Consider the following 20,030-nt stretch of genomic DNA (forward strand, 5'->3'; position numbering starts at 1 on the left):
AGGATGTTCTTCTGTTCTTTAATCTCATTGCGGGATGTCTGAAGATTGGTTGTTTGTTCTACTACATCCTTCTCCACCACTGAAGTCTGGAAAGAATCACATCAAATGTTGTTGGAGTCCAGTGAAGCTCTGTTGGACTGTAAGGACTGCAGCTTTGTGTCTCACCTTGTTCTGGTACCACAGCTCAAGATCCTTGCGGTTCTTGGTGATAAGAGCCTCGTAGTGCTCCCTGATCTCTGTCATGGTCTGGTTCAGGTCAACTTGAGAACCAGCGTCCACCTCCACGTTAACCTGGCCGCTCATCTGCTTCCTCAGCTGAGCCAAGTCCTGCAGGAGATTACGAATTAAATAATCTTACAGAAAGAGAACAAAAGTTGGAATGTGAAGAGAGCAAAGGGCAGACACAGGAAAACCAAAAATGCCGCCAGGTCTGTCATTTAAATGCAACCTAAAGTAATATTCCACCTGTTTTATCAGGGGTGAGGAAGAAGTAATGTGTTTTATTTTTAGCACACAACAAAAATATGAGTCAAACTAAGGTTACCAGTAAAGCAAATAGCTGCTGATAGATGATTTACAACCAGCATTAATTAATCAAAGTCGGATCAGTCCAGCTTCTGTTCAGGCCTGGTGTGGACAGACATGTTGACTTATCAGGCGCCCCAAAGTCGTCAAACTTGTTTCTTTGTCACAGGTTCTTGGTTTCCTCTGCAGCCTTACCTCCTCGTGGTTCCTCTTCAGCATGATGAGCTCCTCCTTCAGAGTCTCCAGCTGAGACTCCAGGTCCGCTTTGCACAAAGTGAGATCATCCATGACTCTCTTCAGTCCAGCGATGTCGGCGTCTACAGCCTGCCTCATGCTCAGCTCGTTCTCAAATCTGATAAGGAAGATCAGAACAGGTCAGAGAGGTTTTGGGCAGAAGAGGTTTTCTGTAGGGCATGAATGAAATGTCGCAGCAGCAGACGGGAGGAAACGCTTAGAGAAAACACTCACTTCATTTTAAAGTCATCAGCAGCCAGTTTTGAATTGTCAATCTCCAAGTAAATCTTTGCGTTGACCATGGTGGCTTCTCGGATCTGAGGATGAAGAAATAAAAAAATAAATCAGGGCTGCTGTTCAATAAAAGTGAGCATATCTTATTTTATTTATGTTTTTCGTTAGTGTTACCTGATGACAAAGAGTAGAAAGAATATTATGCTTCATCCACAAATATAGTTTGATTATATTGACTTAACTTTTAAAATGAAGTACATTCAATTTTAGGACTTAATTCATGATTAAAATTAGCCATTAAACAAGGACTGATAAATGAGTCACTGTGAAAATCAACCCTCCAATGAGGCCTGAATTTGTTATGATAGTAGTTAAAATTACTCAACCAAACACTTTGAAAGGCATCTAACAATGCCAAAACGTGGCACCTTCACAGACACAGCATGTGGAAAGATTCCTCATCAGACACAGAACATTACGTTGGTTACGTCGGACCAAAAAGGTTGCAGCCTTCTGGGTACATCAGGGTAAAATACACCTTTCTTTTAGTTTTTACAATTTGACATTGAGTTATACTCCAAAACTTGTACACTTCTAAAAGCGATCACACTTCTGGGTGTTTTCTTCTTACCTTGTTCTGCAGATCTTCGATGGTGGCCATGTAGGCGCTGTAATCATGGCTGATCACAGTTTTGCTTGTGTACCACTCTGCGATCTGCTTTTCCAGACGTTCGTTCTCCTTCTCCAGCTTGTGCACCTTCTCCAGGTAGGAGGCCAGACGGTCGTTCAGGTTCTGAAGCGTGGCCTTCTCGTTGGCATCAACGTGGAGATCGAGATCCTTCATGTTGATGGCTCCTGAACGGGTCAAGTAGCCAATCTGGCCTACGGAGATGCGGGTGCCAGAACCCCCTGCTCCGCCGTAGACACTCATGGTCTTCTGACCGGTGGACATCTGGCCGAAGGATCTGGAGGAGAGAGACATCTTGGAGAGTTTGGATCTGAACCAGCAAGAACAACTGGAGATGATCTGCAGTACAAAACACCACCGGGACTCCCTGGTTATATAGCAAAGTGGGAAGGGCCTGGAGCTTCAGGTGAAAGGAGGAATGCATTTGGCAGATTACCCCACACTCTTCTGTCTAATCCCTTCTTTGCCATGGGTGTGGCGATCATGGGGTGGGGGTTCATTTGTCCGCCATCAAGTCAAACTCGTAAATCCACTTTTTCTTGTTCCTAAAGGGCATGTTTGTTTTTTGCATCAATGGCAAACTCGAGTCACTGCTTTACAATAAATATGTATTAAACTTATTTTGGTCGTCCAGCTGCTCGGATAGTGACAGAATTGACACATGCCAGCGACAGTTTCACCTCTGTGAAAAGTGGACCCAGAGGCGAAGGACGTCGCAGATGCGGTTATATTGGACACACAGGCTTTGAGAAACAGCTATAAGGAAATGTTTAGAACTAAACCAAAATCTAATCTGGTGATAGCAGAATGAAGACGGCGCTTTCAGGTTGCTCATCAGCAGTAATATTCTCACCAGCCACCACTTTTTGCTTCCACTACTTATTATCAAAGGGTAACACACAAGCTTTAGCAATAAAAAAGTTCAACATAAATTTCCTTTTGTGTGTGTGTGTGTGTGTGTGTGTGTGTGAACAGCTTAGACTGCAGATATTCACATTTAAATAAAAGGTTATTGTAGAGACTATTAACACCCATTTTGAGGTGACACAGGCATGGACTTTTTTTTAAAGTACAGCAACATTTTTTTTTACTAAACAGATGAAATGAAACCTTTCTAAAATGGAAATCTTTTAATAGAGATGGTTTTTGAAAAAGAAGTACAAATATCCAGTAGCTCTTATTCACCTACACCTGCCTGAAAACCAGTTCTCACTGCAACAACTCCTACACTTGCTATCATCAGTGTGTTAGTTTGCTGTTCTTAACTGACATTTGCTCAAGAATTTCAAAAAGTTTTCTTCAGGGCGATATGTGCCTGTGATCTTTGCGGTAATTATTGTTGGCAATGCTGTAAAATATTTCTTCTGAAGCAAAGTGGAGGTATTTCTGTCAGCGCGTGTGAAAGTATTTTCATCAGTACATCCTGTTTGTGTTTGCAAACGGCAGAAGGTTTTGCGAAAGTATTTTCACTTCTCAAAATAACAATCTGTTTTTAGTTGGGATAAATGCACGATTATATTCATTTAAACCTGTAGGTCAATCCACAGAGCGGATGGGCGCTTACAAAAACTCCTTGATGAGGTGAAATTATTATTCCCTTAATCATTTAAAGATGTAATCATTAGAAGAGGCTTTAAACTCTCTTGGTAAATCACTTGAGATCTGAACATTTTTAAATTGTAAGAACTTAGTGAAGTTGTGGAAACAGTCAGGAAATCCATCTCTGCATTCACATGCCAACGTAAAACGATCCAGACCCATGAATCGCTCGGTTTTATTGTTTCCTCTCTGTATCTACATTCAACTTGTCACCACCAGATTTAAAAAGCCTCTAAACCAACAGTGTATTTCATTTATATGTTTTTATGAGCTTATACTCATTGTAGCTCCTATTTTTTGCGGTGCCTATGATGATGTTTTTTTTTCATTTTTTGCTCAGCAAATCGTTACAATGCCTAGTTGCCTTTCACTGTACACATGTCAGAAGCTGTTTGTTCAGCCGTCAAACTGATAAGCAGGGTGAGGCCAGATACGGTGACAAGTGAAGGCTTTATTTGGACTTAAGGAATGCTGGTCAGGCACTTCCTTTTTGTGCACTGTGATACAAAATGTATCAAAGTCAAAACATAAAAATATATATATATTTTTACCTTCTGTGCTTCTGTAGTTTTTAAGATTTTAATCTGGGATTAAGTTTTAATGAAAGAATTGCAAGTTTTCTTTGACTTTCCTTTTACATAAAAAACTGAGGATCAAAACAGGAGATGTGCCATTAATCTCCCAAATGACTTTGTTGTTTTAAGTGGAGCTGATTCCTCATGATTGAATTATACCATCTAAATATGGATTTAAATTGATAATGCCTTACAACCTATGAATTCATGTTTGGTTTTGCTTTTAAACTAATAAGGTATGCATTCTCACACTCACCTCTCCGTGAGCGCTTCTCAATAATCCAAGTGTTGTGGAAATTTGATCAGCAGGAGGGACTCGTAGCACAACTTTCTCCTTTTTATCTGTTATTTTAAACATTTGTATTCCACGCTCAACTTAGCTAAGGCTGTTATTTTTGCACAGATAAGCAAGAATGTAGTTTGTTAAAGTACCTTGACACCCTGGAGTACTACTGCAGATTCCCCACCAGATAAGTAAAATTCATGTTTGCACTAAGTGACTTGTCAGGTGTTGCACAAACCTTTCATGTAAGCACATCTCTCTATAGTGACTCTAAGAGGTGATGGCAGAATCCAAAACAATGAGATGATCTCTCCAAGCAGAAAAAGGCCAAAAGGGCAACAGAAAGCCATCAATTTCATCCTTTTGGATTTATCTGACTACACATTGCTCTGAAAAAAAAATCTGATTTTGCTTTTATTATTAACTGTATTTGTGATGTAGAAGTACAGTTTAAAAAATAGGCTTGAGTTGCTTTAATCTTTATTTTTATAAATGTGCCATAAATAAGATAAATAAGTCGACACAATCCATGTAATAAACTATTTTTTTTCCTCATTCTACCAGTCTGTAGAGGGAGAATAGCATAAACACTGATTCATTTCGTTCTGGAATAACATCAAAGAAAGGTATCTGATAACTCCACCTGCAAACAGGTTTTATATGTTGCGTATTTGCAGCACAATCCTCTGTGGCTCCCGAGGCTGTTGGTATTTTTTTGAGCATTTAAGTGGTGCAACATTTTGTAACTTAGAAGCCAGGAGAATATTTTTTAAGCAAACAAGTTGAAGGAAAATACAGTTGCTGTGAGACGAGCTTGTCAAGGTGATCAGGTCAACTAACTGGAGTCACCCAGAGACTTTAGAAAGAGGAGGGAGTGACTGCAAAACCCGGTTTCAGTGCCAATGTGAACGAGTTTCTGAGATGCTTTCAACATCAATCAGGAAAACTCTCCACTGACGGTTAGATAACGTTGATATTTTCTTATTTATTATTAATTTACTTACCATTAGGTTCAATAAACTCTTAGAGAATGAATGGAGAAATATAAGACAAAACCAAACCTATTTGAGTCAAAGAGGAAAGGGGTCACGTTCGTTTCTCCAACAGATTATCATGAATCTTTGTACACAAATGATTTCTGATATCATTCCTAGGTTTAGATTTTCATTGTGTAACAGCGTATCTCTGTAAAACCTATGAACGTGAAAACTGATTTCATAATTTTCCACACCTGGATAATCGTGGGACAATTAAAGTTAAAAATGTAGAAAATCTAAGTTTCCACGCTGGTATTCTGTTATATAAAAGACAAAAGCCTGAGCATATTTGCATGACAACTTTTACTCGTTGGCAGCCCAACACATGTTTTTGTCTAATTCCTTCTAGTTTTTTAGTTACTATCAGATATGTAAACTCTTTAAAAAATCATAAAGGACAATTTCACAGGTTTTTGGTCTTTTAATCTCCTCACTTTTGTTTTTAACACTGGACTGATGGGATTTTCATCAACAAATTCCCCTGGAGCGTCTGGTGTTTAACAAAAAGTGAATATGCACTGTGACTCTAAGCATAGGGTAGGAGTTGTGTAGCTACACGTGGGCCATTTCTTCTTCCTGTAAAACTTTGTGAAAAGTCATGATTTTTTTGGAATGCCATGACATTTTAGATTGAAAACAAACTTGGACAAAAATATGAAAATTTGTGATAATTCAGCAGGACAGTGAGCCTAAAGATGGTCGATTCCACACAGAAATGGTTCGACAGACATAAAATTAATGGTCATCTCAGATTTGACCCAAGCCTCTTACGCCCCTTTTCCACCGGTTCGGCTCGGCTCGGTCCGGCTCGCCTCTACTCGACTGGCTTTATCAGCTTTTCCACTGGCTGTTATTCGGGACTGGCCCTGCTTTTTAGTACCCTGCTTCGGAGCAGCTATGGTAGCTCTGATAGTCAGAACAGGTGACTGATTGGCTGTAGGCGTGGTCAGAAGGAGCAGCAAAGAGAAAAGAAAAACAGGCACAACATTTCAAACTCGCTGCAACACGGAAGTGATGGAAGATACAAACAAGCGGTGGACTAAAAGATACCGGCTTTTCTTTGCTTCCGGTTTCAATATTCAGCGGCAGCTCGATGGGGCCGTGAGGAATGTGTCGTTTTTGTCACCGTAGCGGACAAAGCCTCGTTAGCCTCCGGGGCCCCCACGGTGAACCCCGACTAACGCCGGTGCTTCTCTCCAGCCAGGTGAGCAGTTTGGAGATTATTTGTCTGGTTTTTACCATATTTAAAGTTGCCTAAGGTGCCTGAATTAAAATCACAGGCTATTAAACAATAGCTCAGCTCTCTCTGAATCTTTTGTCTCAGAAAAACAACAACTAGTTAGGGAGCATAAGCAATGAAGCACATGGCGCCTGGAGGCAGAGCGCTATACATCCCCCCACCGCCAGGAGGCGGCACCGTGCTACAGAGCCCAGCCGAGCCGCTGGAAACGCGGTCACTTTGAAATAGAGCCGGTGCTAAAAATTCACAAAGCATCATGTCTTTCCGCCTTTTCATTTAGAAACCGAACAAAATGTGGATCCACAAGTTTGACTTGTAAAGATAGGAATCAGCCCCCCCACTATTGTTGATGAAAACTTTGCATAGCAAAATGCAGGATATTATCTGTGAGCAGCATTCCTCCTTTCATCTGAAGCTCCAGGCCCTTCCCACTTTGCTATATAACCAGGGAGTCCCAGTGGTGTTTTGTACTGCAGATCATCTCCAGTTGTTCTTGCTGGTTCAGATCCAAACTCTCCAAGATGTCTCTCTCCTCCAGATCCTTCGGCCAGATGTCCACCGGTCAAAAGACCATGAGTGTCTACGGTGGAGCAGGGGGTTCTGGCACCCGCATCTCCGTAGGCCAGATTGACTACTTGACCCGTTCAGGAGCCATCAACATGAAGGATCTCGATCTCAACGTTGATGCCAACGAGAAGGCCACGCTTCAGAACCTGAACGACCGTCTGGCCTCCTACCTGGAGAAGGTGCACAAGCTGGAGAAGGAGAACGAACGTCTGGAAAAGCAGATCGCAGAGTGGTACACAAGCAAAACTGTGATCAGCCACGATTGCAGTGCCTACATGGCCACCATCGAAGATCTGCAGAACAAGGTAAGAAGAAAACATCCAAAACGTTGCAACCCCTGTTAGTCTGAAATTTACAAGCTTCGGAGTATAACTCTGTCAAATTGTAAAAAAAGAAAAAGAAAAAAAGGTGTATTTTACCCTGATGATTATTTTTCATCCTCAGATCCGAGATGCCACCACATTCAGCACTGAGATCTACTTGCAAATTGATAATTCAAAACTGGCTGCTGAAGACTTTAAAATGAAGTGAATGTTTTCTCTAGGTGTTTACTTCCATCTTCTGTTGTAACATTTCGCTCATGCATCACAATCAAACAACCTCTGCTCGTAAGTATGTCCCGAAACCTCTTTGACCTGTTCTGCCCTTCCTTATCAGATCTGAGATCGAGCTCAGCATGAGGCAGGCTGTAGAGGGCGAGATCGCTGGACTGAAGAGAGTCATGGATGATCTCACTCTGGAGAAAATGCATCAGGAGACTCTGTGCGAGTCTCTGAAGGAGGAGCTCATCATGTTGAAGAGGGACCACGAGGAGGTAAGGCTGCAGAGAAAATGACGTCCCTTGCAGAGCAGCTTTAAGGTTTACTGATGTGTCAGCGTGTCATTGTGTCCATGTTTGTGTCCGACACACATAAAATCAGTAGGATGGCTCATTTCCAGGCCTCTCCGGAACTTGATGGCTTGATTTATTGATGAGGTCATTGAATCTTTTGATTTGGGTGTTCTTCATCTAGACGTTACATGATTTAGACTCTGAAGAAGAGTTGGGGACTTCTGGTCTACACCATCTTTAAAGACAACAGAAAAAAATAACTGAGAAGTATTTTAGTTAATTTGTGTTAAATTACTTGAGTTCTCAATTATCCATTGTCTCAGCAGCAGCTATTTACTGAAGGAAAATGTTGTTTCACTCTAACTTCTCTCTTCATGGTGTGCCAACCCAATCGTACATAATTTATATGCCTGATAAAAGAGAGGAAATATTGTCTCTTATTTCTGTTTAAATAAGCGGCTCTGCTGCATTTGGCTTCACCCGTCTCCTCACATTTAATTCTTATCTTCTTCCATTTACTCAGGCCTGTTATTTGTTGAACACCTGCAGGAAATCTCTCTGCTGGGGGAGCAGACAGGCGACCAGGTTAACGTGGAGGTCGACGTTCCTTCTCCAGCAGATCTGAGCCAGACCATGACGGAGCTCAGGGAGCACTACGAGGCTCTTATCGCCAAGAACAGCAAGGACGTTGAGATGTGGTACCACAACAAGGCGAGACATGAAATAAAAAATAACATTCAACACTGCAAGAACTAATCGAGAGGCGTCTGGAATGGTTAATAATAGTTAATGTTGTTTTTCTGCCCAGATGACATCGGAGGGGAAGGTTGTAGAAGAACAAACAACCAGTCTGGAGGGATTCCGCTTGGAGATGAAGGACCTGAAGACCACCGTGCAGAGGCTTCAGGTTGAACTGCAGTCCGATTTCAGTATGGTACGTCCTACCGCTAACCGAGACATTTACGTGTCCCATATTGGTCCAATGAGGTAGAAAAACTGACATTCAGCATGATTTCATGGTTCCCTTTATATGACCAAGTTTGTCCCATTTACGTCACAAATTACTTTTACATGTAACTGAAGTTAATGCATTTAAGTTTCCAAGAAAAATGCAAACTTTTTGTTCTAAAAACCTACTAGGAGACTTAACTTTGAATACAAAGTAGAGATAATCTGCTTTTCATCTGAAAAATGTAATGGATATATTCTCTATTTATTTTATTTACTTTTTTTATTTTACAAAAACCTAATCAGTACAGTTAGAGAATTGTACATTTTGCTACATAGTGATGCAGTTGTTGGCTGGTACAGGCTGTTTGATGTTGTTTTTAGCAGCTACATTTGGAAACGGCTGCATGCAGTAATGCCAACTCATTCTAAACAGGACATACAGAATCCAACATCTTTACACAATATATAAAACTGGCACTGTTCTTTTGACAAACCAAGCTGATGCAAGTTTTCGTGAGGGAATGTTGCGTTTCACCGTTACCAGAAGATGATAAATCATTTACCAAGACACAACTTAACGTATCTGTTCATTATCCATCCTTTCCATCAGAAATTATCTCTGGAAGAATCTCTGCAAGAGACTCAGCAAGGCTACGCTGCCCATCTGGCAGGTTTCCAGGTTGTGGTCACGGGCCTGGAAGCTCAGATTTCAGAAGTTAATGCTGCGATAGAGGAGAAGAGGCAGATGTACGACACTCTTCTGGACCTCACAACCCGTCTGGAGGCAGAGATTGTAGAGTACAGGAGGCTGCTTGATGGGGAGGACGGCAGGTGAGAGCTAGGAAGATGCATGTACACTAATATTACAGGTAATAAACAAAAAATGGATAAAGTAAAAAATTTAACAAAACGTGAACTAATGTTTTATTTTTATTCTTCTCCAACAGCAGCTCTAAACAAGGCAAGAGATTTTTTTTCCTTTCAGTATTTTTAAATTATCGTTTTGCAGAATATAAAGTATCAATAAATCTTGTTTTGTCACTTTTTTGCAGTGAAAACAGTGGATGGGAAACAGGCTGACTCCTCCAAGAGCGCTGATGCGGATCAGATGAAGTAAAAAGAAATGGAAAGAAACCGCAAAATGCAACAAAGATGCTGCAGCTCCACTAACGTTTCATGTGTATTTGTCAAACACAAAACAGAATTGTTTCACCTATTATACTCATTCACGTCTCTGTCTTTACAAATAAAAATCAGTCTCACAGTACCACAACTAATCTGAACCAGTCTGAGCGCGGCAACTCAGTCCAATGTTGTTTGTTCATATTAATATGCACTCATTGAAATTAATGGACTCAAACATTGCATGAAAATCACAGAATAACACCAGGTAGCAGCCACAGATCCATCTTTGAAGAGGATGGAATAAGTAGAGAGGGGTAATTTAAATGTATGTAAAATATAATTATAGTCTGCAGAGTTCTGTTGAAATATGTATTTGCATCTTTTTATTTGATGTAGACAGCACTACATCAAATAAAAAGATGCAGGTTACTCAAGGTAACCTGGAGTCAGGCAGACATTTCATCATATTCACTAGTTTACAAATTAATGCATACATGACAGGTATTTGCTCCTCTGCCTTCATCTACAGTGTCTGTAAAAAATATTCTCTCTCTCGGGTGTTTTATCCCTTTGTTACTTCTACAAATCAATCATAATCAACAAAATTGAATGTTTTTGACTAAAACAAAAAAACTGTCTAACTGATTTCTACAAATAAAATGTTCAATGAAAATAAGTGACTGCATGAATATTTACCCCCTTCAAGTCACTATTTAGTAGTCGTACATTTGGCTGCAGTGACGGCGTGTAGTCTGTGTGGACAGGTCTCAGTTGGGCTTCCTTCCAAAACTCTTCAAACTCTGTCAGGTTTCTTGGGGATCGGCTGTGAACAGGCCTGTTCGGGTCTCGCCACATAATCTCTATCGGATTGAGCTGCCCTTATTTCAGCCTATGACCTTGGATTATTTTTCTGTCTCTGACAGCCACCACTTTCCTCAGTCATACCACCGCTGTGTGACTGGTCCACTCTTCCATGTTTCCAGCTCTGACCCAGACCACAGACGACCTCCACCTCCAACTGACGCATGGTTAATCGTCAGTGTGACTTGCCTCAGATAGCAATGCTTTTACAAATCCTCCAGGCCAACCAAACCCAATCTCTTCCAGCAGAGGGTCCCAGAGCTCCACCAGCCCGTCAGCCTTCCTGTGACGTCACAATTCCTGAAAGGTTCTTGGAGGACTTGGGCCGTGCTGGAAGATTTCTTCTGCAATATTCTTTAGTTTTCAACCCTGCCCCGTCCGTCTCTGTTGTTGTGTTCTTGAGCAAGACGCCTACCGGTGGTGCTCAGAGACCGAGGGCACGGTACAGCAGCCTCGCTTCTGCCAGACAGGCCCAGGGCAGCTGTGGCTACAGTCCAGTAGTTTTCCATCAGTGTGTGAATCGGTGGGTGAATGGGAATGACTGATGTCATCTTACAGTGTCCTAATAAAGTGATATATGTATACCTACCACTATAACAAATTCTGCTGGACGATAAATTGTTCCAAAAGTTATTGAGATAAACAATAACATTGTTTTTTTTTTGAGACCATTTTTAAGAAATATAATGGTAATTGCATAATAATGCAAAAACACATTCTTAATAAACTTTAAATTCTAATGAACATTTAACACTGGAACTGGAATACATTTTAAATATCCAAACTAAATAAAACAACAAATAATATTAATTTTGAAGTCTTTGTAAACAAAATTGTCCATTAAAGAAGGGGTTGTTTGGGCCCAAGTTGGCAACTTGAAACTTTTTTTCTTCCGTTTTTGGTTGGAAGGGGGGAAAAAAACTAGATTAACAATAAATCATGCCAGTGGAAATTATTGAGTTTGTTTTAATTTATTGTGCGATAAATTGATTTATTTATTATTGTGACAGGCCTAGATATGTGTAATTACATCTACTGATACATCTGGACAAATCGTCATTGATGTTCCTGGACTCATTGGGTGTTTCGGATCTTTCAGCATCATACACTCTCTCCTCGGTGACCCAACCAGCAATGAACAGACCCCAGCTTGTCTCCAGATGGCTAATCAGCTACATGGACTCCACGGTTCTCCTCTCTTACGTCACAACCATCTTGAAGTCCTTTCTGCTGCTTCATTCGTGATACGGATGGCTCTCGATGCTAAGACTATTCCATTGGGGAAGCTGTTTGTTGTTTTTACCTCAGAGTGGCCGACTCTCTGTTATGCATATATCAATTTGATACAGTAGGAGCTTCCGCACTTCCAATATCTGTGCCTCCTGTCGCTTTTTTCAGTCATTAAAACCGTTTAATCCGTTGTTAACACGTCGTAACCTGTTTTTCCGAGCCGCCTTTAAACGCAACATGAGCGCTACGACGCTGGCGCTGGGTTTACACCTGTGCGGCAGTGAAGGAGACCTGCTGCTGCTGTGCAGCTTGTTAACTAGCAGCCTGTAGGCTACTGATGTTGTTTATGTTCAAAAGTGTGCAGTACTTGTTACATTGAGTAACTTTTTTTTTAAAGAAAAAAAAAAGGTGTTTATATGAGTAGTTTTACTACACTATGCCTTTTTCTTTTACTTCAGTAATATTATTATTATTGCTATGTACTCATTCCCCCCCTGCCCCCCCTGTTAAACTCGTCTGGAGCCGGGGCTGCCTCAGGCACAAGGATGCAGGTCTGATGTCATTTAATTTCATTACACAACAAACAAGACATCTTACGATTCCTTGGATCCACCAGTTTTTTTAATTGTAGGTTCATCTATAACTACAGACAACTGTAATCATAGACACTTCTTCTGTCATGCAGGTTGTGTTAGAAAAATATTATGTTTGAGAAGCTGGATATTCTCGCGACTGATTTTCTCCAATAAATGAATGTGATTTTTAAAATGTAGACTGCAGACTGTTCTAACACAAGTTGTTTAGCATGCGGAAGCTAATAAGGGAGTACAAAAATGCACTCTCATTGCATAATGTGGGTGAGGCACACTGAGGAATCTCTGCCTCTCTAGAGTGTAGCACTAAAGGTGAGAGGAGAGTCAATGATCTGTGAAGCAGGGAGAAGAAAGGTGAATGTTGCAATCAAGTGCAGTTGGTAAAGCAAAAGATAAAATCAGCTCTTTGCTAATCGTAGTTCTCTCTGATGATATATTTGCACAGACTCTGCAATATGACTTTACAAGCTGATACCTGTCTAAATTCAATCAATGCTTTTTGTGTTTTCAAGAATTAGTTTAAAACGGTAAATGGACTGAAAGTATGTAGCACTTTTTCCAGTCATACTGGACACTCAAAGCACTTTACACTAGAGCCGCATTCACCCATCCACACTCACAAATGCATACATGTTTATATACTGGTAGATAAATTGGTAGGGAAGTTGGGTTTAAGTGCCTTGCCCAGAGGCACATCAACGTGTGACAGGAGGAAGCTGGAATAAAACCTGGAAACCCTCCAACTGGACAACAACTACCCACTGAATGCCCCTTCAAATGGACAACACAGACCATTATCGCTTCAATACGCAGTAAAACACTTTCCTAATTGATAGAAGTATCAGCCCAAATATGCTTCCTCAAAGAAGCTATCTATTGATTGTTGCTCCAGCAGTGTCTCTTCAGATCAGAACACAGATCAGAAGGAAAACTGATACTTGTGCAGTTTGATTGTATTTGATTGGTGTGTTTGCATCAGTGTGATTAAAGTATGATGCATTGTTAAGCTGGTGCAGACAAAAAGCATATTTTATGAAATACATTGGACAAGAAATGTATTACATTATTATTGAAAACAACATTTATTTCAGAAACTTTATTTTTGCCAACAACAACGATTTCTCTGCTACAGCTCATGAAAATACATTGCACTTTCAAAATTCCATCAGATCAATTAAACAGATTTCCAATACATAGATGTGGCTGAATGAAAAATATGTTTAAACCATGGGTAAAGATTGTTGTTCTCTAAAGGTTCCTTTAATCTGAAACAACGAGCCTCACTGAAACGCATAAGTCTGATTTATTAGATGTGTTTATATGCCCCCTAGAGGAGCTGCAGTAATCCCTGATGGTATTTTTGTTTTTTTTTACTTTGGAGGATTCAGGTTGAGCAACATTTTATGACATCACACAGTTACAAAAAAAGATAAACAAAAAAATGAATGGTAGAAAGCTGTGTTGCAAGCTTGTCCTGGTAATAAAATGTGATGATTCAAGGGCCCTAAGGCGAGTGTGAAACTCTGCTTAAATTTAAATGTAAATTCAATCTCATTTTGCATAAAAAGGCTGGTTTGGAGGGACTAACTGCCTTTTATTTTGGTATTATCTTAATTTAATCAAAATGCTCGGCTTGTTGTATTAAGTCACTAGAAACTGTTGACAAGCTGCAATGACAGATGTCCTCTGCTGAGTGGAAGGAGCTGAACATTTCTGGAATGAAAAGACGCATTCCTGGAGCTGCTGTTTTTCACCCTGTTCATCAGTTTGACAGCGGTCTGAAGTTGTGAAATGATTGATCCATTTTCTTCCGCTTATCCGGAGTCGGGTCGCAGGGATAGCAGCTGAAGAAGGGAGGCCCAGACTTCCCTCTCCTCAGCCACTTGTTCAATCTGAAATGATTGATTACAGAAAAAAAGCAGCACAGCATTCTTGACATGTTGTGCTCAGGGGTAGCGCCAAACTGTGGAGAAAGGTTGGCCCAGGAGTTCCTTGCAGACTTCTTGGTTTAAATGTTTAATGTAAATATGTATTATGTAAATTCATGCTGAGCAGTTGAAGGTGGGACAGTCTGTCAGGAACTGCTGGGCCAACTTTTTCTCCCTGGTCCGGCTCTGGTTGTGCCACAACACAGATATGATTGCTTCTTCCAAAGGACTTAGTCTACATCGATAAATATCTATAGCAATCATACATTATTATAATAACCTCAAGCAAAGTGGATTGTGAGCCGAGTTAAAGAAAATGCACATGTGAACCCTTCTTACCACAAACGTCTTGAATAACCAAACTCCCCTTGGATTCAGAGTGGGGGTAACCACACCCCTCCAGGTCTCATCTTCATTGTCCACTAGAGCGTTGAAGTCCCCCAACAGGAGAAGAACGTCCCCAGGTGGAGCCCTCTCCAGCAGCAACTCTACTGACCCCTCCACACATAGGCGGAGAGAGACTATCCTCTCGTTCACTGAGGTGAACCCCAACATTCAGGGGGTTGAGGTAGAAACCTGTTGTTGAGGTTTCTACCTCAACATGTGCTTGGACAGCCTCTGCACACCTACTTGGTAGCTCAGGAACTCAAGGAGGTACGAGTTTGTCCTGTAAAACATTGATTTGATGGTTCGATCCCCCTCTCTGTCCATCTCAGTTATTGTGTCCATGGGCAAAGCACTTCACCCAGCTTGCCTGGTGGTGGTGGTCAGAGGAGCGACTGGCATCTGTTTTATGGCAATAAGACACCAAATTACATACATTTTCAACATTATGCTAAGTGGCTTCTGAAGTGTTGCATAAATTAATTCAATCTTTATCTATTTTCAGACATGCACACAAGGAAATGATAAAGGGTTTCATCTAATGACAGTCCTTTGGTGATAAAGACAACAATGTGGATTCACAAGTTTGACTCAAAAAGATAAGAATCAGCCCCCTAAGCAATAGTCTCCACACCCAAGGTGGTGAAAACTTTGCATAGCAAAGTATACAGTATGATCTGTGAGCAGCATTCCTCGTTTCATCTGAAGCTCCAGGCCCTTCCCACTTTGCTATATAACCAGGGAGTCCCGGTAGTGTTTTGTACTGCAGATCATCTCCAGTTGTTCTTGCTGGTTCAGATCCAAACTCTCCAAGATGTCTCTCTCCTCCAGATCCTTCGGCCAGATGTCCACCGGTCAGAAGACCATGAGTGTCTACGGCGGAGCAGGGGGTTCTGGCACCCGCATCTCCGTAGGCCAGATTGNCTTGCCTGGTGGTGGTGGTCAGAGGAGCGACTGGCATCTGTTTTATGGCAATAAGCCACCAAATTACATATATTTTCAACATTATGCTAAGTGGCTCCTGAAGTGTTTCATAAATTAATTCAATCTTTATCTATTTTCAGATATGCACACAAGGAAATGATAAAGGGTTTCATCTAATGACAGTCCTTTGGTGATAAAGACAACAATGTGGATTCACAAGTTTGACTCAAAAAGATAAGAATCAGCCCCCTAAGCAATAGTCTCCACACCCAAGGTGATGAAAACTTTGCATAGCAAAGTGTACGGTATGATCTGTGAGCAGCATTCCTCGTTTCACCTGAAGCTCCAGGCCCTTCCCACTTTGCTATATAACCAGGGAGTCCCGGTGGTGTTTTGTACTGCAGATCATCTCCAGTTGTTCTTGCTGGTTCAGATCCAAACTCTCCAAGATGTCTCTCTCCTCCAGATCCTTTGGCCAGATGTCCACCGGTCAGAAGACCATGAGTGTCTACGGCGGAGCAGGGGGTTCTGGCACCCGCATCTCCGTAGGCCAGATTGACTACTTGACCCGTTCAGGAGCCATCAACATGAAGGATCTCGATCTCCACGTTGATGCCAACGAGAAGGCCACGCTTCAGAACCTGAACGACCGTCTGGCCGCCTACCTGGAGAAGGTGCACAAGCTGGAGAAGGAGAACGAACGTCTGGAAAAGCAGATCGCAGAGTGGTACACAAGCAAAACTGTGATCAGCCATGATTACAGCGCCTACATGGCCACCATCGAAGATCTGCAGAACAAGGTAAGAAGAAAACACCCAGAAGTGTGATCGCTGTTAGAAGTCTACAAGTTTTGGAGTATAACTCAATGTCAAATTGTAAAAACTAAAAGAAAGGTGTATTTTACCCTGATGTTTCTCCTTTTCATCCTCAGATCCGAGAAGCCACCATGGTCAACACAAGGATCCTCTTGGAGATTGACAATTCAAAACTGGCTGCTGACGATTTTAAAGTGAAGTGAGTGTTTTTTTCTGAGTGTTTTCTCCCTAGCAACTCTTGTAATATTTCACTCATGCATCATAACGTGAGCTCATGCCTTACATAAAAAGTCATATCTGTTCCATGAAGCCTCTCTGACCTGTTCTGTCCTTCCTTCTGAAATTTTCTCAGATATGAGAACGAGCTGAGCATGAGGCAGGCTGTAGACGCCGACATCGCTGGACTGAAGAGAGTCATGGATGATCTCACTTTGTGCAAAATGGATCTGGAGACTCAGCTGGAGACTCTGAAGGAGGAGCTCATCATGCTGAAGAGGAACCACGAGGAGGTAAGGCTGCAGAGGAAACTGAGAGCTCTAGGAAAAAAACAGTTTGTCTATACCAATTCTACGCAGAACAATAAGCTACTCTTCTGTGATTGATAAAACTGTTTCACATCAACTATTAGTAGCAGAAATTTACAATAGATAGATTAAGTGTAATCCCTTCTCTAGTTGCATATAACAAATGAAGAAATCTTATCTTTGGCAGTAAATCAACAGCTAAGTAACTCTTTGGTTTTTCCACTGCTGCCACCTTCTCTCTTTAAATTTCTGTGAATTGCTGTCATCTCCTATTAGCAAATGTCTGCTATTTGTCCATCAGTGTAGGTGATAAACACCATGCTTATCCCCCTGCAGGACTTGGCTCAGCTGAGGAACCAGATGAGCGGCCAGGTTAACGTGGAGGTGGACGCTGGTTCTCAAGTTGACCTGAACCAGATCATGACAGAGATCAGGGAGCACTACGAGGCTCTTATCGCCAAGAACCGCAAGGATCTTGAGCTGTGGTACCAGAACAAGGTGAGACACAAAGCTGCAGTCCTTACAGTCCAACAGAGCTACACCGGACTCCAACATTTGATGTGATTCTTTCCAGACTTCAGTGGTGGAGAAGGATGTAGTAGAACAAACAACCAATCTTCAGACATCCCGCAATGAGATTAAAGAACAGAAGAACATCCTTCAGAAATATCAGATTGAACTGCAGTCACATCTGAGTATGGTAGGCCTCACCTTTTCCTTGTCTCATTTTCACTCCATTCAGTTGTCCTTCTCATGCAGTTGAACCAAACTATGAAAAAACAAAACAAAAACCTTTTCTCCTTCCCCAACAGAAATCATCTCTGGAGGCATCTCTGCTGGAGACTCAGCAACGCTACGCTAACCAGCTATCAGGTCTCCAGGAAGTTGTCACAGGCCTGGAAGCCCAGTTGATAAGTCTGACCGAAAACATCAAAGAAAACGATCAGAAGTACGGCACTCTTCTGGACATCAAGACCCGTCTGGAGTTGGAGATTTCAGAGTACCGGAGGCTGCTTGATGGGGAGGACAGCAGGTGAGAGCTAGGAAGATGCATGTACACAAATATTACAGATAATAATAATAAAAAAAGAGTGAGTAAATCTAAAATGTAATTGTTAATTGTTGTCTTTCCATTTTTTTCATTTCCAGTTCGAGCTCAAGAAAAGGTGAGAAACATCTATTAGATTTCAACATGAATAAAATATGAGGGTTTTGTAAAAAAGAAAAAGAAAATAAAAAAAAAGTCAAGTGAAAACTAATCTTATTTCTCCACTTTTTTCAGTGATTACAAAGACCACCGTTGTGGAGGAGACATATGTGAATGGAGTCAAGGTTGAGACCAAGTAAAAAGTAAAAAGGAATCAAAAGAATTGAATTAAAAGTAACAAGTCAGCAAAATCCAATAAAGATTCTGCAGTGAAACTAAAGTTTTCTGTCATTTGTTATCTATCTATGTATCCATCTGTCCTCTGTACCCCCTTGTACTCTGTATTCCCTGCAGAATTTCAGGGGTGTTGTTGCCCACAGTTAGGAGAATTTTACTAACTCTTGTCAGAGAAATGCACCAAAGCAACTGAGAAAACCTCCTCACTTCCCTTAGTGTTTTGATCCAATTGTGCCCAACTCTGCAAAACATTTAAACTTGAAAAAGGAAACTCATCTGCTGCCTTGACAGTACAAGAAAAGTCAACCAGAAACTAGTTTTTGCTTTAACCCATAAATTAAAGTTCATCAAGTTAATTTAACACATTTTCTAAATGTTGTTTTTTAAGCTCAGTTATCATGGATTGTGAGTTGCTCTAACTTACAGAAAGCATCACAGCTCTGTTCAAAAGATGACCCAATTATCGTCAAAACTCAACCAACACATGTAGTTATTTGAGGTCAAACCGCCACCGCCCACAGATGTTGTTCAAACAAGAATTTTTAACTCCTGCATGGTCACCAGCAAAACTTGAAGTTGTTTCTTAGATTCCTTTTCCTCAGCATCCGATGAAACAAAACTGTTACCGTCAGTTCAGTTTTGAGTCTACTAAGTGTTACATTTGCATATCCATCCATAAGCTCTCACAATCATGGTTTGTTAAAGAGTCGTCACTCTTCAGCCATATGATGGGATGTTGCTTGTAAAATGAGACATGTTGCCTCCAGATGAATGTTTGCTTATTGCACATGAAGGCTTTTATACGGCTGTCTCAAGATCCCACAACGCTTCTCTCTGAAATATGATCTTACATAGTTTGACTGACTTCACCCTCAATCAGCAGGATACTGAAGCAACCAAACCTCTCTGACTTCCCCTAAAACTCTAAAACAGTCACGTATTTACAGAGTTTTGAGAAAGCGTTCACATCCAACCTTGCAGAACCAGCTGTCAATACAAGCTTTCTCAGCTACATATTTTTTACATGAATGTCTTGCCTAACATTCTCAGTTTGGTTTAGCTCTAGACCTTGACTCGGCCATTCCAGCATGCTTTTAACACCTGCATGTTTACGGTTGTTATCCTGCTGGAGGGTGAACTGCTGCCTCCGCCGAAAGACTTTGGGAGCCTCTATTTATTTATTTTTGCTCTTTTTAGTTCCATCCATCTCCTTGTCAGTTCCAACCAGCTTTAACTCTGCTTTAAAATTCAACCCTAACTTTAATACTGACCTGTTGTTATGATGCTGATATAAACAACATCATAAAAATATATATGATGCTGTTTGTTTACTAATGTTCTCTAACAAACACAGAAGTGAATTTATAAGGAAATTAAATAAGCAAGTTTACTCGGTAACCTTTAATGGGAATTGGTTGCAATGGGTTTTATTTAGGGGTATCACATTTGTATGTAGAAATGTGTATAAAGTGTTGCAGATCATAATGATGTTAATAA

At 41.0% G+C, this 20,030-nt stretch overlaps 3 protein-coding genes across 6 annotated transcripts in view; 2 read left to right on the forward strand and 1 right to left on the reverse strand.

Annotated features, from left to right (window-relative positions):
* LOC103133459 (keratin, type I cytoskeletal 13-like) overlaps positions 1–2,044 on the reverse strand; it is a 2,719-nt gene extending 675 nt beyond the window's left edge. The window contains exons 1-5 of the mRNA XM_016667530.1: positions 1,625–2,044; positions 994–1,076; positions 721–877; positions 166–327; positions 3–86 (exon numbers count right to left, since the gene is read on the reverse strand). Coding sequence (XP_016523016.1) covers positions 3–86; positions 166–327; positions 721–877; positions 994–1,076; positions 1,625–1,975 — 837 coding nt within the window. The 5' untranslated portion in view covers positions 1,976–2,044. The remainder of the gene's footprint in view (positions 1–2; positions 87–165; positions 328–720; positions 878–993; positions 1,077–1,624) is intronic.
* A 4,338-nt stretch (positions 2,045–6,382) lies between these two features.
* LOC107834561 (keratin, type I cytoskeletal 13-like) lies at positions 6,383–10,566 on the forward strand. The gene is made up of 8 exons (XM_016666135.1): positions 6,383–7,287; positions 7,427–7,509; positions 7,640–7,796; positions 8,364–8,525; positions 8,623–8,748; positions 9,376–9,596; positions 9,713–9,726; positions 9,818–10,566. Exons 1-8 carry the CDS (start codon positions 6,937–6,939, stop codon positions 9,880–9,882), a joined length of 1,179 nt encoding a protein of 392 aa, XP_016521621.1. The 5' UTR covers positions 6,383–6,936; the 3' UTR covers positions 9,883–10,566.
* A 5,065-nt stretch (positions 10,567–15,631) lies between these two features.
* On the forward strand, positions 15,632–18,547 carry LOC103131331 (keratin, type I cytoskeletal 13-like). 4 transcript variants are annotated; one of them, XM_007542941.2, is made up of 9 exons: positions 15,632–15,800; positions 16,360–16,610; positions 16,742–16,824; positions 16,978–17,134; positions 17,486–17,647; positions 17,724–17,849; positions 17,962–18,182; positions 18,299–18,315; positions 18,432–18,547. In XM_007542941.2, exons 1-9 carry the CDS (start codon positions 15,701–15,703, stop codon positions 18,494–18,496), a joined length of 1,182 nt encoding a protein of 393 aa, XP_007543003.1. In that variant the 5' UTR covers positions 15,632–15,700; the 3' UTR covers positions 18,497–18,547. The 4 variants fall into 4 exon arrangements, with proteins under 4 accessions (XP_007543003.1, XP_016521609.1, XP_016521615.1 ...); XM_016666123.1 differs by lacking the exon at positions 15,632–15,800 and having other exon boundaries at positions 16,181–16,610; XM_016666129.1 differs by lacking the exon at positions 15,632–15,800 and having other exon boundaries at positions 16,186–16,610; positions 17,962–18,203; positions 18,432–18,492.
* The last annotated feature ends 1,483 nt before the right edge of the window (positions 18,548–20,030 follow it).

This window comes from Poecilia formosa, unplaced genomic scaffold, assembly GCF_000485575.1.
Source record: "Poecilia formosa unplaced genomic scaffold, Poecilia_formosa-5.1.2 Scaffold11, whole genome shotgun sequence".
Lineage (NCBI taxonomy): Eukaryota > Metazoa > Chordata > Actinopteri > Cyprinodontiformes > Poeciliidae > Poecilia > Poecilia formosa.

What these genes read in the sequence shown, in the direction of transcription:
- LOC107834561 (XM_016666135.1), top strand. Translation starts at nt 6,937, where the DNA reads ATGTCTCTCTCCTCCAGATCCTTCGGCCAGATGTCCACCGGTCAAAAG. An exon ending in TCGAAGATCTGCAGAACAAG is followed by an intron (nt 7,288 to 7,426) that starts GTAAGAAGAAAA and finishes TTTCATCCTCAG; the next exon opens with ATCCGAGATGCCACCACATT. An exon ending in TGCAGTCCGATTTCAGTATG is followed by an intron (nt 8,749 to 9,375) that starts GTACGTCCTACC and finishes CCTTTCCATCAG; the next exon opens with AAATTATCTCTGGAAGAATC.
- LOC103131331 (XM_007542941.2), top strand. Translation starts at nt 15,701, where the DNA reads ATGTCTCTCTCCTCCAGATCCTTCGGCCAGATGTCCACCGGTCAGAAG. An exon ending in TCGAAGATCTGCAGAACAAG is followed by an intron (nt 16,611 to 16,741) that starts GTAAGAAGAAAA and finishes TTTCATCCTCAG; the next exon opens with ATCCGAGAAGCCACCATGGT. An exon ending in TGAAGAGGAACCACGAGGAG is followed by an intron (nt 17,135 to 17,485) that starts GTAAGGCTGCAG and finishes ATCCCCCTGCAG; the next exon opens with GACTTGGCTCAGCTGAGGAA.